The sequence below is a fragment of the Nannobrachium achirus genome (assembly GCF_963921795.1).
Source record: "Nannobrachium achirus genome assembly, chromosome: 7".
NCBI classification, from domain to species: domain Eukaryota; kingdom Metazoa; phylum Chordata; class Actinopteri; order Myctophiformes; family Myctophidae; genus Nannobrachium; species Nannobrachium achirus.
The window spans coordinates 40,189,767-40,207,658 of NC_137816.1; the positions used below are offsets into that span (position 1 = coordinate 40,189,767).

Here is a 17,892-nt window from a genome sequence, read left to right on the forward strand (position 1 = left end):
GCAACATGCCAGAGTGTGTTTTGAAGCAGCTGTTAACCAGTTGAACATTAGCATCCATATTCAGGGGGGAACACTAACCAGAAATATTCCTGTCGAAAAAAGCGGTCCAAGTACAGAGCCAACTCAGGCCCAGATTACTTAGTCAGCAGGGGTCTTCAACGTTGTCAGGCCAAGGACCCCTTAGTTGAGAGAGAGATGAAGCAGGGACCCCCACAACAGATGTAGTTTCATCGTTTGACAGCACAATCATCAGTGTATTTTGGATTCATGTCAATTTGTCTTTTCAGATATTTAACCACTTGGCCCGTCAATACTTAATAAACTTGACCTTTCACACTGTACTTTTTTCCCCTCTACACCTCACAACGCCTCGCTTGTAGATCTGCTATTTTTGGCTAAAGTTCTCAGAATATGGACACTAGGGTTCAAGTGGTTAATATAAAAAAAGGAGAAAAAAAGTTCTCATCACATAAAGATTTGGAGGACCCCCTGTAGTAACTCTGAGGACCCCCTAGGGATACCGGACCCCCTGTTGAAGACCCTTGGTCTAAAGAGGGTTTAGTGGTTGAAATAGACAAGAATTCAATCTGTGGCATTATAATTCCTCTATGTGAAAGTGTCAGAAACGTTCCATTCTTGGCTTTCAGACATCTCCTGTTTTAACTCGGAGCAGCATGCAACGCACGGCTGAGCCACATTAATCAATTCCCATTGAGAGGTTGAAAATAATAGTCTGTCTCCTGCATCATGGCCCACTTACAGAGCGCACAGTGTCAAAACACACCGACGGACACAGCCACCAGTGGTGGACAGTAGCCAAGTACATTTACTACTGTACTTTAGTACATTCTTTGAGTATCTGTACTTCACTTGAGTATTTGTACTGTAAGTCTGGATTACTGTATGACTTTCATTCCACTATGACTTTCACTCCACTACATTTCAAAGACAAATATTGTACTTTTGTCTCCATTTGTCTAGGAAGGGGACTACTTACAGTACGTAAGCATATTCATGAACATCTGAGCTTGAGATCTGCTATTTCAACCTTTGTTATTTTTTATTTATTCTGGACATGTGTCTAATTTGGTGGGGAAATAATCTACTACAGACTATAGTGCATTGATATAAAAAACTAAATGTACTTTGTAATTTGTACTTAACATTTTGACTGAACTACTTTCACTTGGAGTATAATATTTGATTGACTTTGAAGTACTGGGATTGAGTATTGTGTCCGCCACTGCTCTGTCCACAGTGGTGCAAAGTAACTAAGTAGATTTACTTAAGTCCTGTACTTAAGTACAATTTTGAGATATTTGCACTTTACTTGAGTATTTCCAGTTTTCAGTACTTTTACTTCTACTCCACTCCAGGCCATGGAAGTCTACTACATCTCGGATCTGAATATTGTACTTTTACTCGACTATAATTATTTGAAAATGCTAGTTACTAGTTTCTTCGTAGATATAAATGATTATATAAAAATAAAAACATACATTAACCACTTTAGCCCTATTTTATACCTTGGCTATAGCAGATCTGCAAGCTCCCAACGCGTTGCATTGCGACATGTTGTGAGCTTGTAGATCTGCTATTTTCAAACTTTTTGTACTTTTACATTTGGTACTTTAAGTACTTATTGATGCCAATACTTTTATACTTTTACTCAAGTACATTTTGAATTCTGGACTTTTACTTGTAAAGGTGCCCTCACACCAAAATACCTAGAGTGGAATCCGCCAATGCATTTCAATGAGAATGGAGCGTTTTTTTGCCAGTAGAGGATTTCTGCAAACAACACTCCATTCTCATTGACAGGTATTGGCGGATTCCACTCTAGGTATTTTGGTGTGTGGGCACCCTTAGGAGTATGTCTACTTTGCAGTATTGATACTTTTACTTAATTATAAAATGTGAGTACTTTTTCCACCGCTGCCCTGTCTATGTCCATAAACTGGTTCCCACCTCTCTGGACTATGAGAGGCAGGCAGAAGGGTGCGGTGCCCCAGGGATAGGGGAGATTATTGAGCTCAAATATTCTATTGTCATCTGGGATCTTGTCTTCAGGCATGCATGATTGAAATATCAACTCCAGGTTTTTTTCCATCCTTGGCACTATAACGCCATGATACGTAAGAGTTCTGTTTCATTTTGAAATATTTGTTACTAAGTGCAGCTTTTTTGGCAGAACAAAACTCAAAGGGAAATGCTGTTCATTATGCTGTCTGCCAACACCAGGTTTCTGTCCTCAATGCAGGGTCAACCATTCTAAACCCTGGGTTACACTTAACCACTTGCACCGCAGCATCCACATTCTGGGGGGAACATTAAGCAAAAATAGCCAATACACAAGCTCCAGATCTGCTATTTTTAAGAGATTAGGTGTACGTGTAGATGGGGGAAAAAAACTGTCCAGATACAAAGCCAACTCATGTCCAGTTTAACCCGTTTAATCCCGATTTTTCCCCAGACATAAGAATATTCAAATATTGTGTCATTAGTAACCCTTTGAAATAATCAATCATATTTTTTTGAAATTTTCACGAAAAAGTAGGTGAAAAGGTGTGTTTTATGACCGGTCACAATTGTGACCGGTGGGATAATGTGTTGTATCAACCTATATATAGAGTATATAGTCAATATAGTTATCCTAGAAAGTGAAAATCTTACACCAAAGGCCATAACTACCTACCTACCACCATACTGCATCCCTCATTAAACTACCTACCAGTAAGACACCTAAGGGTGAAAAGCGACCTCGCCCTTTAGGGCGAGGTCGCACCATATCTTGGTCATCTGGCCAGTGATATCGGACCAGTTACCCATATATAGAGACCCCTGGTACCCATAGATATTAACAGATATGGGCTTAATATTGATGACATCATCAATAAAAGGGATTTGGTTCCCCTGGCATCACAGGGATCTCCATATCTCCATATATGGGCATAAAAGGGATTTGGTTCCCCTCACATCACAGAGAGAGAGTCAGCATGATGTCAGAGCATCTAACTACCCTCTTACCACCATATTGCATCCATCATCTAACTACCTATCTACAGTACCACCATAATGAATCCCTCATCTACCTACTGTACATACCTACCTACCACCAAACTGCATCCATCATCTAACTACATACCTACCACCTTACAGCACCTACCTACCTACCTACCTACCTACCTACCTACCTACCTACCTAACATACTGCATCATCATCTAACTACCTACCTACCACCTTACTGCATCCATCATCTAACTATGTACCTCCATACTGCATCCCTAATCTAATTATCTACCTACCAACCACCACAGCAGTATGGTCTAAGTACCAACCTACTACCATCATCCCTCATCTAACTAACAATAGTACCACCAACATATTGCATCCCCCATCTACTACCTACCTACCACCATACAGTGTCCTTCATCTACTAACTACCAACCACCATACCGCATCCATCATCTAATTACCTACAGTACTTACCATCCACAATACTGCATCCCTCATCTTACTACACCTACCTCCATCTGTGTGGCTGGTTCTACAGACAGGGATCTCCATATATGGGCATAAAAGGGATTGTATGTATGATGTCAGATGTCATAGACGTCATAGGACTTTCACATAACAAATAACTGAGTATAAGCATGTTTGGGGTCTCACAGCATATACAGTACAAGGATCTCCATATATGGGTACCAGGGGTCTCCATATATGGGTAACTGGTCCAATATATACATAACTGGTCAGATGGCCAAGACATGGCGTGACCTCACCCTTCATGGCAAGGTCGCTTGTCGCCCTTAGGCGTTTTACTAGTAAGTCATCGTTCCACTCATCTACTTGCAAAAATTCAGCACGTGCATTCAACAGCCTGGCTTGCCCCTAATAACCTGTTTGCCCCTAGTAGTCCATGTCTGACACATCACAATCACTGAGGACAGCATCTTTCTCACTTTGAGACACTGCAATGTTGCATGCCTTGTCTGGGAGCTAATTTTCATGCGTGATTCCTAAACCCACCAGGCTTGAGTTAAGACCCGCCTCGCGGAAAAGCGAGGACTTCCAGGAGTGGCTGAAATCCCTGCCTGACACATGGAGGGTGGATAAAGTCAGAGGCATGAAAACTTGTACTTGAGAAAAGCCTGCATTTGCACAATGCACAACTATTAATTTCTCACTACAGTGCTTAAAATAAACTGTGCTAAAAAAAACTTGAAACTGACTTAATTGTACTGTGCTTAAAGGGAAAACTTTGTAACTTTGCTAAAGAGAAAAACGTACTGAGAAAGCTATTAATTTGTCACTACTGTGCTCAAAATAAAAACTCTTACTGATTATCAGTTAAATTGTAATGGATCAGTAGGTAGTAGGTACTTTGCACTTGAGCGAGCAGCACTAACGTTCATGGGCACTTTCATACTTAAGATTATCGAGAGGAGGCGGGTCTTAACTCAATCCTGGTGGGTTTAGGAATCACGCAATTTGCGACTCATCCAACATACCAGTAAGACTCAATAATTGGGAGATAAGCGACCGTCAGGTGGCTCGGGGGGCAAGTTAAGGCCTTTTTAGCTGGCTGCAGTGGTGGGGTCCGCCACAAGGTGGCGCTCTATGCAAGGCTGTCTCCGCGCCGCCGAGGCGGACGCGTGGGTACCGGCACCAGCTCTCCCATTCGCTCCTAGCCTGAGTTACGGCATTTTATGTGCGCTGCCGGCATGTTATGTGCGCTGCAGTGGCGGGGGTCCTCCACTAGGGGGCGCGACCACTTTTGCATCCATTCTGGAGCACCAGGAGTCGGTGGTCCCCGGGAATTCTCCAGTTAAAGTAAAAGAAAACAGCGGAAAGAGAATAATTTGCTATGTGTATTAGTATGTGTATAGCTACAGTAGTTGCTAATGTATTATTCCACCGGTCACTATTGTTGCCGTCGATATGTTTGTTCGTTTTATGACCACACTGAACACATTTGAGTAATTGCAAAGGCATACACCAATACTAGACATCTTAAAGAAGATGTGTACCAAAAATCATGGTCCTATCTTTATGTTAAGATACTTTACTAACATTTTCTTTTGGGGCTTTGATGCTTCCATCCTCTCCTCTTGGTGCAGACAGGAAGTAAACAGCTCTGGTCATGTGACAATTTAAAGTTAACATGTGACACTGCACATATTTGATTGGGACCCTTTAACCTTTTCAATAATTGCTGGAAATGCATGAATATATCATTCAATAACATTTTATAGCCTCATAAATTAAGAAAATAATTACGGTCACTATTGTGACCGGTGGGTTTAGTCTAGAGCAGGGGGCTTCAACGTTTTTCAGCCAAGGACCCCTAAGCTGACAGATGGATAGATTCAGTTTCATAGACTTGTTTGACAGCACTATCATGTTCATGTTAATGTCTTTTCAATTATTTAACCAATTCAACCGTCAATACTTATTAACTTGATCTTTCACTCTTTACTTAGTCTCTTTTTTCCCCCTGCACCAAACCTCTTTGCCAAAAATAGCAAATCTACAAGCTCACGTAGATCTGCTATTTTTTGCTAAAGTTCTACTCCGTATAGGGATGCTAAGGTTAATGTAAAAAAAATAAAGACAATTTTTCCTATCGCATGAAGATTTGGCAGCCGCCCTGAAGTAACTCTGAGGACCGGCCCCTAGGGGTCCCGGACCCCCTGTTGAAGACCCCTGGTCTAGAGGGTTTGTCAGACCCAAGAGACAGAGACAAGACAGGGTTTACCTTGGAGAGCACCAGTGACACCTCGTTGGTCTGTCTGTCTGTCGCCAGGGTGAAGACCTCGTCCTCGTTGCCAGACTCCAGGCGGTAGTCCACCTGCCAGCTGTCACCTCCACGCACGTCAGCATCCCCCGCCGACACGGCCGACACCGTGGTGCCCACACTGGCATCCTCTGCTATGTGGAAGGGCCCATACTGACGGGGAAACAGAGATGTTTTAACAGTGGTTCTCAAAGTTGGGGTCGGGACCCCAAGTGTGGTTCCCAAATAATTTTTTGGGTCCCCAGATGATTAGCTGTCATTTTCTTTCCTCACTCAACAGTAAACAACCCAACACACTTTTAAGACCGTTTTAATACCAAACTGGACAAACTGTCAAATATTAAGTAAGCAAGAGGAGGACATTGTGAACATACCAGATCTACATGCTCACAACGCAACTTGTGAGCATGTAGATCTGCTATTTTCACAATATTTATCTGTGGAACCGAGTCACATTAAATAGCTACAATTCCAAATGCTTGTCAGGGAGTTCAAATATGTTTATTTTGTGGGTCACAGCCTAAAAAGGTTTGAGAACCCCTGTTTTAATATATTGTTGCTGTTGGGTGGAAACCTTGTATGGTCAAAACTGTTATTTTCAGGAAATGGGGAAAAAAGAACTTGCGTTCCAATGGATCCAATGTAGTTAGTTGTTATTTAGTAACCAGCTCATTAATACCTCACCAGCTCTTGATACATTATTATTTCATAAACTTTTTGTCAGAAATAGCTAAAATAGCCGTTCTACAAGCTTGCATATCTTCTATTTTAGCTACTTTGACGCACCACTCTTGTACGATGAAGTGGAGCATTAAAGGTAGGGTAAGTGATTTCACTATGGAGTCGGAACAACTAAAGTTCAGGAGCAGGACCATAGACATAGAAAGGTAGACGCCTCCTTCGACTCTGATGCATGTGCATCGAGGGACTAAGGGAATCACGTGTGCATTGCTTCCACGTGCGTCACACATAGGGAAGTTGCTAGGCCAATCAGAGGTAGGTGGGGGCGGGTCTTTACGTACGCAGCCTGTAAGAATCGGAACTGGCTCTGTTGAATTGAATTGTAGTCCTTGGATAAGTCCCGGAGAAGTCGCGCTGTGATTGGCCAGTAGTCACTTTGACTGACAGCGTTCCCTTAGTTTTTCCAGGATGTCCGGACTACAACTGTTGCACGTCGCTCCAATGAACTGCAGAGGCGAACGAGGCATCTAGCTCTTTATATCTGTGAGCAGGACCACCACACCTCCAATTCCGTCATCTCCACCTCCTATCAAGTCACCTCCAATCAGGGCACCTCCACCCATATATAAATGCCTCCAAACCCATTCTTCTCCCTCGCTCTCATTTTCGTCACCCCTCCCCTCCCACCCTACTTCTCTTCTATTCCTCTATCTTTCCTCCTTATAGGTTCTTATGGGGGTTTGTCGTGCCCTGGAGCTACGGCGGTACCCCTGAAGTTTCCCCACCTCTGCCCGGACTGGATGGCAAATGATCCGTCGTGGATCATTGTTTTCTCATTCATTCGTTAATTGTTTGCCTTTTCATTTTCGTTAATAAAACTTGTTTCAAATCAAAAATATTGTGGTCCTTGATAGTGAAAGTTTTAGTTTCAGTTTTCATGTAATCATGATCAAGTGGGGGCAGGCCTTGGTGCGTGTAAGGCCTTGGTGCGCGTAAGGCCTCGACCATGATTGGAGGAAGGCCCCACTCTGTCTATCGTCATTGGAGGAAAACTTGGTCACCCAGCAGATTTGGTGGAGTAGCTGAAACTGTTTTTTTATCCTCACAGGGGATAAGGCTGAAGTCCAAATATGGACCAAACACTCTAGTATAATCAGAACATAGACCCATTTTGTTATTATTTGAATTGTATTAAATCACTTACCCTACCTTTAATTTATGAAAAACAAATAAAGTTGAAATATGGAGATACAAGCTCTCTGCCCGGCAGCAGACATTATTTTCATAAATAACAGCTACACGCAACCACTAATCAAAGCCATTATTTCATAATCCTCCAGTTCACTGTTGTGTTGCCAAGTAACGTTGAGTGCTAGTGTAATACACTGTCCCTACCATACAAGTTGTTCACAGATCTACTCAGGGGCGTCACAGGGGGGGGGGGGGGGGGGGGGGGAGTGGGACTGAGTTACCAGGGCCCAAGGTGGAGGGGCCTTAATTATTTTATACTTTAGCTATTGAAAAATAGCAGATATACAAGCTCACAGCACCGAGTGCCACGCTGCAAGCTTGTAGATCTGCTATTTTTGAAAAGTCGTGAAAATGCGTGCAAACTTTGAATATACGTGTAATGTATGTATTTTTTAAGCAAACATTTGTATCTCAAATTTTGCTTCTGGGGGGTCCCTGGAACTAAATATTTTGAGATGGGGGTCCGTAGCCAAATACATTTTGGGAGTCCTTCACATGAAAAAGTTTGAGCACCACTGACATAGAAACATAGGTTTTTCAAAAAACCTTAGAAGGATTTGAAATATTCAAAAGACTTGCACAAGTTGGCACTAGGTGGCGTGCCACGCTGTGAGCTTGTATATCTGCTATTTTTCAATAGTTAAAGTTCAAAATAATGCATAATAATGCGTTCACAGTCTAAATGGGTTAAAACTCCTCCCCCCTATGAAGAACATTCATGGGGGGCCCGCAGTGGCTTGTACCCAGGGCCCAGAATTTGGTGCGAAACCCCTGGACTGTATATGTGTGGGTGAATAAATACACTATGGCTGTCCTCTGCTAGCTCTGCCTGTTGTTAGCTGACCTTCATCCACACACCTCCTCCAGTATCTTTGTGCTTAGACACCGGCCCTTTAATCTGCCACTCAGGGCTCTCATCTGGTGCAGCGGCGATCCCTGTGATCTGACCACAGGGTCCCTGCAGCGGCCCTGTCACCACTCCCGTCCCACATGCACTCCCTATAGCTCTGCATTCACATGGCCATGGAAAAAAGCTGGGACCACTCAGGCGTGACCTGCTCAAGAGCTTTTTCCACCTGTGTGTGTGTGCGTGTGCGTGTGCGTGCGTGCGTGCGTGCGTGCGTGCGTGCGTGCGTACGTGTGTGTGTGTGTGTTTTTGTGTCTACTTGTTTTACTACGCTTGTGAGGGTCAAATGTCCCCACAAGTATAATTTGAGAGACATTGTGAGGGCCATTTTCATGCTCCTCACAAAGCAACACTTAATAAGAGGAGTATTCCACCGCGCCTATAAGTCAATCCAAGGCAGGTCCGGTGCGTCACAGGAGGGACAACAATGGAGAAGAAGGAGACACTGAAGCAGCTCAGACATTTAAGCCGATGAAGCCTTTTTTTATTAGTAAAGTGCTAGGACAGGAGTCTTGATAGAAAAGGTTTAAATGTCGGAGCTGCTGCAGTTTCTCGATATTCTCCACGGGGGGGAAACGTTTTTATGATTAAAGAAAATATGTTACGATTTACATAAAATCAGGTTAGGGTTAGGATTAGAGCAGGGGTCTTCAATGTTTTCAGGGCAAGGACCCCTTATAGCTGAGAGAGAGATGACGCAGGGACCCCCACTACATATTGTATAAATGTGCGATGCAGACTTTCATCGATTTCATACGTAGATAGATTCATAGACTTGTTTGACAGCACTGTCATCAGTCTATGTTGGATTCATGTTACGGCATATTTTCAGACATTTAACCACTTAAATCATTGATATTTTGTAAACTTGACCTTTCACTATGTACTTGGTCTGCTCTTTTTTACCTCTACACCAAACCTATTTGCCGAAAATAGCCGATCTACAAGCTCAGCGCGAGGCGTTGAGAGCTTGTAGATCTGCTATTTTTGGCTAAAGTTCTCCTCGAGGGTTCAGGTGTGTGTGTGTGTGTGTGTGTGTGTGTGTGTGTGTGTGTGTGTGTGTGTGTGTGTGTGTGTGTGTGTGTGTGTGTGTGTGCGTGCGTGCGTGCGTGCGTGCGTGCGTGCGTGCGTGGTGTTGTGTGGTGTTGTTGTTGTTGTTGTTGATGCTGAAGTAGAGAAGTGACCATTTTGGAAGTGGGTTGGACATTCGACCACAGTCTGGAAAAGGCATTCCTTAACAAGGTGCAGGTGCTAAAGTTCTATTATCCAGCTTGGTTACAAATGTAGACTGCTTGTGTTCATATTAGCCTCTGTAATGTCCATAAATTAGTTGTGAGAAGCCTGCAGATTGCAGGAATGCTTAAGCCAAGAGCTATTAAGGCATCTGCCAAATTCTGTTCAGTGTCTGTGATAATTGGCAGTCAGTCGCCACATATGGAGGAGACGATGCTTTCTGTATCCGTGATCTGCATCCTGGTAAACTTGTTCTTGAGTTTGTGCATCTACACTATTGTTTGTGTTCAAGAATTTCTTGTTAAATGTGAACTCAAATAAAGATGCTAAATGCCAAGTGTGCACATTTGTTTGTGAGTCAGAAGGACAAAGTGCATTGACTCTTATGGTCACTTTGATTTGGGCACTGTATTATATTGATAGTCGTGCTTTAAGACACTTTATGTATATATATTATTCGTTCCCTTTCCTGTTGTACCTCACTCTTACTGTACTTACTGTACTCTGTACTCTGTTCTTGTTTTTTCTTTTTATCTTTTTCATACTTCTCTGTAACTTTGTAAATAACCTTATACTGCTGTGCTGCCTCTGGGCAACTAATTTTCCCCCTTGGGATAATAAAGGTATCTATCTATCTATCTAAATGCAAATGCCCTCTTTCCATGCCATACCCGAAGGCAGCATTCAAGAGTATTGCCTTGTCCAAACTTGAATGCAGAATCTTATGATAAAAGAATTGCCCTCTCTGTGTAGAAATCCATGCCATACGCCACATCTCCAGTATTCACTTGATTATGCTTAGTTCAGTGTGGTATCAAGCTCCGAAAATAGACGACCGTTGTGAGCTTGAAGCTTGATATTTTCACCAAAAGGCCCCTTTAGAAATGTCAGCCCATCAGTTAACTTCATCTCAGAATTCTAAATGGAGACATACAGTTGTACGAGAAAGGTTAAACCATAATGCTCTTTCAGTGCCCATACTGTCTGACAGTGAGGAGTATATACGTACAGATTTGTTCTCCACTATTACAACACGATGGCTCTCCCACGTAATGTGCTGTAGCCTCGGAGGCACCACGGCCCTCTGGGCATTCTCTCTTCCATTATTCACAGGGTGGAGGTGGTACCCAGGGGTTTCTCCGTAACTGTCTATGTTTAGACTGCTTTCTTCACAGCAGCGAGTTTGAAGTAGGCCACAATATGAGAGCTACTGTACCACTGTGAGCTGGGCCTGCAGGTGTCTGTCTGGAATGCCTAGGGCATACATGGGCAACTGGCGGCCCGGGGGCCACATGCGGCCCCCACCTTCACTTGATGCGGCCCGCAGGTTAATACCAGAATACTGAATATATTATTGATTACAGCTGTTACAATTCCAAAACATGACCTGGTTTAATTCCGGCAGTCTATCTTAGTAGCTTAATAGTATTAAAAAAAAATTATGTCCAATGTATTTGTATTTAGGTTCATAAAGTTAACATGAGTATATAACTAAATGCGTTTGAAATTAAATCAAAATGTTACATTTCAGGATTCCAATTAAGAAATAACAAAAAATAAGTCAGGTTTCCAATTCAAAAGAAGCAAAAATAGCCGATCTACAAGCTCAAAACGCATCGCAGCGTGATGCGCTTTGAGCTTGTAGATCTGCTATTTCTGCTTCTATTGTATGCGATACTAGAATGACAAAGTAGGACGTAGCAATATGCAATGTGTTATGTGTATGTGGCCCTCTGGAGTGAAGGTGGAAATATAGTGGCCCTCGCCATCATCAAAGTTGCCCACCCCTGGCCGAGGGCATCCTGGATGGATGGATGGATGGATGGATGGATGGATGGGTGGTGATCTTATTTATTATTAGAAATAGGCCTGCATTCAGTGACAACTTGCACGTGTCATTGAACTATAGCAGAAGGAAAAACCACTGACGTCATAGACATACTAGGATAATGAGTACTGCATTAAACACTCTAACAGCATTACTTTACATTGGCCTGGGCCACAGGGTAGTGGCAGAAAAAGCCCCCAAAATATCGTATCTATCTAAAAAAAAAAAAGCGTTACAATTGGTAATGCATACACAGGAATCGTTCCCAACGGGCATCAGTAGTAAATAATACATCATTTCTGGCAGTTGACGAATGAATGCACAATCAAAATGCCAAAACTTCAGTTAAAGTCCATGTTGTAAAGGTCAAAGCTATCTTTGAAAAAATAAAAATAAATAAAAGAATGTAAAAGCGGCTCTCTGAAAGCAAGGAGGAGGAGGAAACCCAGGTGGCAGAATTGAGGATGCTAGGATTCTAACAAGGAGGGAAAAGATCAGACATGACTACATCAGCCAAGGTTAGAAGGTTTGGGGATTAAACAAGAGAGGCAAGGTTGAGATGATGTGGACCCTGTGCAAAGGAGGAATAAGGGGTATATTGGGAGAAGGATTCTAAAGATAGAGCTTCCAGGCAAGAGGAGAAGGAGGAAGGCCAACGAGGAGCTTTATGGGTGCGGTGCGAGAGAGGACATGCAGATGGTGAGAAGTGACGGAAGGAAGACGCAGAAAACAGAAGCAGATGGAAACTGATGATCCGCTGTGGCGACCCCCCTGATGGGAATTTGTCTAAAGAAGAGAGGACTCGCTGTTCATTTGAAGCACAAAGAAATGAATAAAACCATAGTTCCCACTTCCCTGCCAGGAAAACCACATCACAAAGTGAGCAAACTGCACTGTGGGGGTTCAGTCTGGCCCAATAATCACTGATTATGTATCTGTGCGATGTTTTTGTAGGCTTTGTGTGAACGCATGGACGTGATGTGCATGCATGCGTGCGCGTGTTGTGCACAGCATACCTCATGCTGAGGAAACACCGGGGGGTGGTTGTTCTCATCTTGCACTGTCACCACCACGGTACAGGAGCTGTTCAAACCTGACAGTGACATCACCACAGCATCCATGAGTCATGCGGGTCGATCGGTACGTTACACACAAGAACACATGCAGCGTGTGCCAGTTAGTACCTCATACTGCATCTATCATCCACTATCTCCCCTGAATCACAGAGTACAAGCATAATATGTTCAATTAGTTAAGCCACCCCATGCACCTTAAAGCCTCATTTGCAACTATCGTGACTTGGCTGTAAATTGAAGGCGTTATCACGGTTTTCTCATATCCAGTGTCAGGTGGTAATGTATATATTTTGATGAATATCGAATCATGAATAAACATATGATGGGGCCGTTGGTTAAAATAGAAATGAAGGTGAAATGGTACACAGTAAAATCCTTAAAGTAAAATGTAACTCTGAAGAATGTACAAATGCAACCCGCTCTAAAAGCTGGCAACACATTGCGATGCATTGTGAGCTTGTAGATCGGCCCGAAAATGACTTTTTTTCAATTGATTACTCATGCCGTGGAGACTTGAGTTCAATAATATTATTTTTGTATTATTAAGACAAAGAATTGATTAGAACAAATGTACCCCCATTGATGCATTTGGGTCCCCATCTGGGAATTATTGTCTTAAGAATACGAGAAATACAATTTAACTCAAGTCTCCATGGCATGAGTAATCAACAGGAAAAAGAAAAGTAATTTTGAGGGTGAACTAGCCTAATCCTAATCCTAATACAAAATACACTGATGATTGTGCTGTCCTACAATGAAACTATATGGAATCTATGAACAGGTTGTGGGGTCCCTGCTTTTTCTCAACTAAGGGGTCCTTGGCCTGAACACGTTGAAGACCCCTACTTTAAGTGTTTAACACTGCGGTTTTACTGTGTAAATACACAGCACAATGACCGAGGCCATAATTCATCTCCGTACATGAGGAGGTCCACCGTTACCTTTAGCATCCTCGGCGGTGATGGTGAGGGTGTACTGTGGCGCGGTGCTCTCCATGCTGTCTGCCTGGACAGAGATCACTCCCGAGTCACGGTCCACCCTGAAGAGAGCGCGGGGGCTTTCTGGGATCTGGCCCACTAAACGGTAGAAGATGCGCACGTTATCTGTCTTGGGGTCATCATTGTCTGCTGCCTGCACTGTAAGGATCTCTGTCCCTGCATGTGGGAAACATTATGCCAGTGAGTAAAAAGAAACGACCGCCGACATACAAGGCAGGAAGCAAAAGCAGCTTGGGACGCAGCTGTCGCTGTCAGGTGGAAACATGTATGTCCAAAACTGTTACTTTTCAGGAAATGGGGAAAAAAAGATAACCTGAGTTCCAATAAATGGATACAGTGTAGTTATTGTTTTAACCACAAACTCTTGTTAATACTTTTCATTCGTTTAATATTTACCAGTAAGACGCCTCAGGGCGACAAGCATGTCTTGGCCATCTGGCCAAAAGGATTTGGTTCCCCTGGCATCACAGTGATCTCCATATCTCCATATATGGGCATAAAAGGGATTTGGTTCCCCTGGCATCACAGTGATGTCAGAGTGATGTCAGAGTGTGAGAGTCAATCAACAAAAAAGACAACACGAAAGAAGAAGAAGAAGAAGAAGAAGAAGAAGAAGACAAGCATTACCCAGACAGAGAGACAGACAGACAGACAGACAGACAGACAGACAGACAGACAGACAGACAGACAGACAGACAGACAGACAGACAGACAGACTGTCCCTTTTATGCCCATACTGTATATGGAGATATCTGTGATGCCAGGGGAACAAATCCCTCTTATGCACATATATGGAGATCCCTGATGTCCAAGACAGTGTTGTGTCAGTGGAACCACAGTGTCAGGCGTTACCCTCCCAATAACCGACAAGCTGTGCTGGTTCTGACAGTAAACTGCGACGCAAAAAAACCTACAGACACACTTAACCACTTTCTCTTTGACTTTCAAAATCGTCCGGAAATAACACAAATAGCAGATCTACACGCGTAGTGAGCTTGTAGACATGCTACACAGATCTGCTGCAACTCCTGTCCACAGGGAAAGCTTGGCTATTTTGTGCTACTTCTCTGTGACACTACAGTATAGCATGACAAAGTAGGGCATTAAAACCCATTTAGACCTAAGGCCGTTTCTAAAAACGCCTTCCAAAACCTGACCTAAATGTTCTGTAAAAAAAAAAAATGAAAAAAGAAAATTACATTTTTATTATGTTGTTAGCAACAACAAAATGACACAGGGGCGTTCCCGGCTTGAACGGTACTGTATAACCAACCATGTATCGGTTTAACAGGTCTAAAATGGTTTGGGAAAAATGTATGTTACATACTTTTTTTCCCCAAACCATTTTAGACCTGTAATAATGTAATGTTAATAATAGTAATGTTGTATGGAGAAACCTTCTATCTACATTGTAGATACAAGGTTTCTCCATACAACATTACACTACTTCTCACCTGAAAAGCCCAGGCTCTTATTCTTTGTGATTCACTGATTGTTTGAAGTAATTATTTCCTAACAATCAAATGTTTTAAAGCATAAACAAAAGGCTTTCACACACTGACCTAAACATGTCACAATATAGCCAGTGCTTTTTATGAGTACCCAATGTCCTGGCTAAACCCCAATCATCTTTCATGGTCAGGGGCGTCACAAGGGGGGGAAAGTGGAACTGAGTTACTAGGGCCCAAGGTGGAGGGGCCTGGAATTATTTTATACTTTAGTTATTGAAAAATAGCAGATCAACAAACTCACAGCGCGGCTGCGAGCTTGTAGATCTGCTATTTTTGAAAAGTCGTGAACATGTGTGCAAATCTTTGAATATATATTTTTTAAGCGAACATTTGTAACTCAAATGTTGCTTCTTGGGGGTCCCTGAAACAAAATATTTTGAGATGGGGGTCCGTGGCCAAATACATATCATTTTGGGGGTCCTTCACGTGAAAAAGTTTGAGCACCACTGACATAGAAACATAGACATTTATAGAATCGGGTCAAAAATATTCAAAGACTTGCACAAATGTTCTAACCTGACTGCGCCAGATGGTGGCAGCAGTGCGTATGCCTGCATATCGCCCTGCTTTTACCATCTGGATTCATTCCAACCAAACCGATGTAGGAGGCGGTCCATTTTTTCAAGTTCTTTAGCAGGTGATTGGATGGGGCCGTCTGTCTATCACAGTCTGGGAGTGCCAACTCCAACCACTCATATTGGCCTGTCTGCATGATGTTACACCCGGAATCCGCCTCCTGGGTTTCCACGTGGTCTGCAGTCAGACTCTATTGGCTCAGAGCCGCTCAGAGCCCGCCCGTAGCTGCCGCTGATTCGTCCGGCCTGGGACTTTACCAGTGTTATCAACTCTCCCCAAGCGGTCTCATATGGTAAGGAAGGGCGGTACGCACTGCTGCCACCATCTGGCGGAGTCAGGTTATAAATGTTCACGGTTTTTCGAAAATAGCAGATCTACAAGCTCGTCGCGCGGCACAGAGTGAGCTCGTATATCTACTATTTTTCAATAGTTAAAGCATTAAATAATGCGTAATAACTAATAATGTGTTCCCAATCTAAATGGAGAACATTCATGGGGGGCCCGCAGTGAATCCTTGTACCCAGGGCCCAGAATTTGGTGTGACACCCCTGCTCACGGGTGACCTCATCTATTTGCTGCACAAAGCCGTCCCTATCTGCCTACTCTGAACATTCATCATGCTGCCTCTTATGCTATCATTGCTGCTATGAAAGAATAATCCTATTACACTGTGAATACAATAGATAGACACAGAGACAGACAGAAAGAAGTGATTGGGTCAGTCACCCCTGGCGGCCAGCTCCTTGACCACAGTGTGGTACTGGGCCTGTGGGAAGGTAGGTCTGTTGTCGTTGGCGTCGCCCACCATCACTCTCAGCTCCACAGGCTTGGCGATCTCTCTACCATCAGGCCGCTCCACCACAATGCTGATATGGAACTGGCAGCACGCACACGCACGCACATGCAAACACACGCACACACAAAGTTTGTTAATACTATTAGTACAGCCATGACACTGTTAATTTATGGGGCTTGTGCACAGATCACATTTTTGTTATTAGGCACTGAACTGCTCGTGCACATGCACAGCCGTCGTGCCGGATATGCATCTCTTTATCTATGAGCTGTTTTCTATTAAATCACATCTACAGTCCACACATGTGTATATAAACAACAGGATACCCAGGTGACCAATGTAAGAAAAAAGAAAATAAACAGTACAAAAGGCAAAAACTATCAAAAACGCAAAACAACAAAGCAACAAAACAAACAATTCCACTAATCTACCAGTTGTGTTCTTATTTATACAGCATAAAACATACTGATGCAGTGCACCTGAATGCCCCCTGCCCCATCAGCCAAATTCCCAAATACACTTAGAATTGTCCTCTTCCAATGTACCGGTATCTGGTCTCTAAATATAATACCCATGGTTGCTTAAGTTTCAATGCATCTCTTATACATATCCTATCCTTGCATGTTCTCCCTCTGATGTCTTATTTGATAAAGAATTATGTTTTTACAACCAACATAAATAAAGTGTAACCTTCATGGAACTTCATGTGGTAGGCTTGCAAACACATTATGCTGTTGTGGAAACTCAGTGCTTGTGCGTCATTCTCTCTCCAATCAGCCAGTATATTCCAGAATAACTTTTAGGTACTGCATATCATGAAGGAAATCTGAACCTCTTGAGGGCTCAAATCGTACACAGAGGTCCTAGAGGAGAAACTACAAGTGTCAAGCAACACTTACACTTTGATTTATATTCCTAATCCTAACAAGGATTTCCCTCCCTGCCCAAAGCAAACAAGCAAGAATTTAAGCCATTTGATTTATGAACCTATAGGCCATACCATTATTCTTTTCTTCGCCATAGTTGAAGGAAAATTGCAGTGGCTTCCATTTTTGGCTCATTGCCTTCATCACAACTTCTTTACAAATATGAAGTTTCCCATGGTTCCCATGGTTCTCTTGCTATGATTTAGGTCAACGTCCCTTTGAGCGAAAGGTCATTCACTGTTGACATCGTAAGTCATCAGCAAAGAAGACAAAAACAGGAAGTGATTGAAAAAAAAAAGAAAACAATAATA

The 17,892-nt window shown here is 42.9% G+C and overlaps 1 protein-coding gene across 1 annotated transcript in view; it reads right to left on the minus strand.

The window, feature by feature from the left end:
- The window catches only part of cdh16 (cadherin 16, KSP-cadherin), a gene marked incomplete at its 3' end in the record, with an annotated part of 52,018 nt that overhangs the window by 21,389 nt on the left and 12,737 nt on the right, over positions 1-17,892 (minus strand). The window contains exons 7-10 of the mRNA XM_080730014.1: positions 16,586-16,736; positions 13,716-13,928; positions 12,715-12,791; positions 5,760-5,951 (exon numbers count right to left, since the gene is read on the minus strand). Coding sequence (XP_080586140.1) covers positions 5,760-5,951; positions 12,715-12,791; positions 13,716-13,928; positions 16,586-16,736 — 633 coding nt within the window. The remainder of the gene's footprint in view (positions 1-5,759; positions 5,952-12,714; positions 12,792-13,715; positions 13,929-16,585; positions 16,737-17,892) is intronic.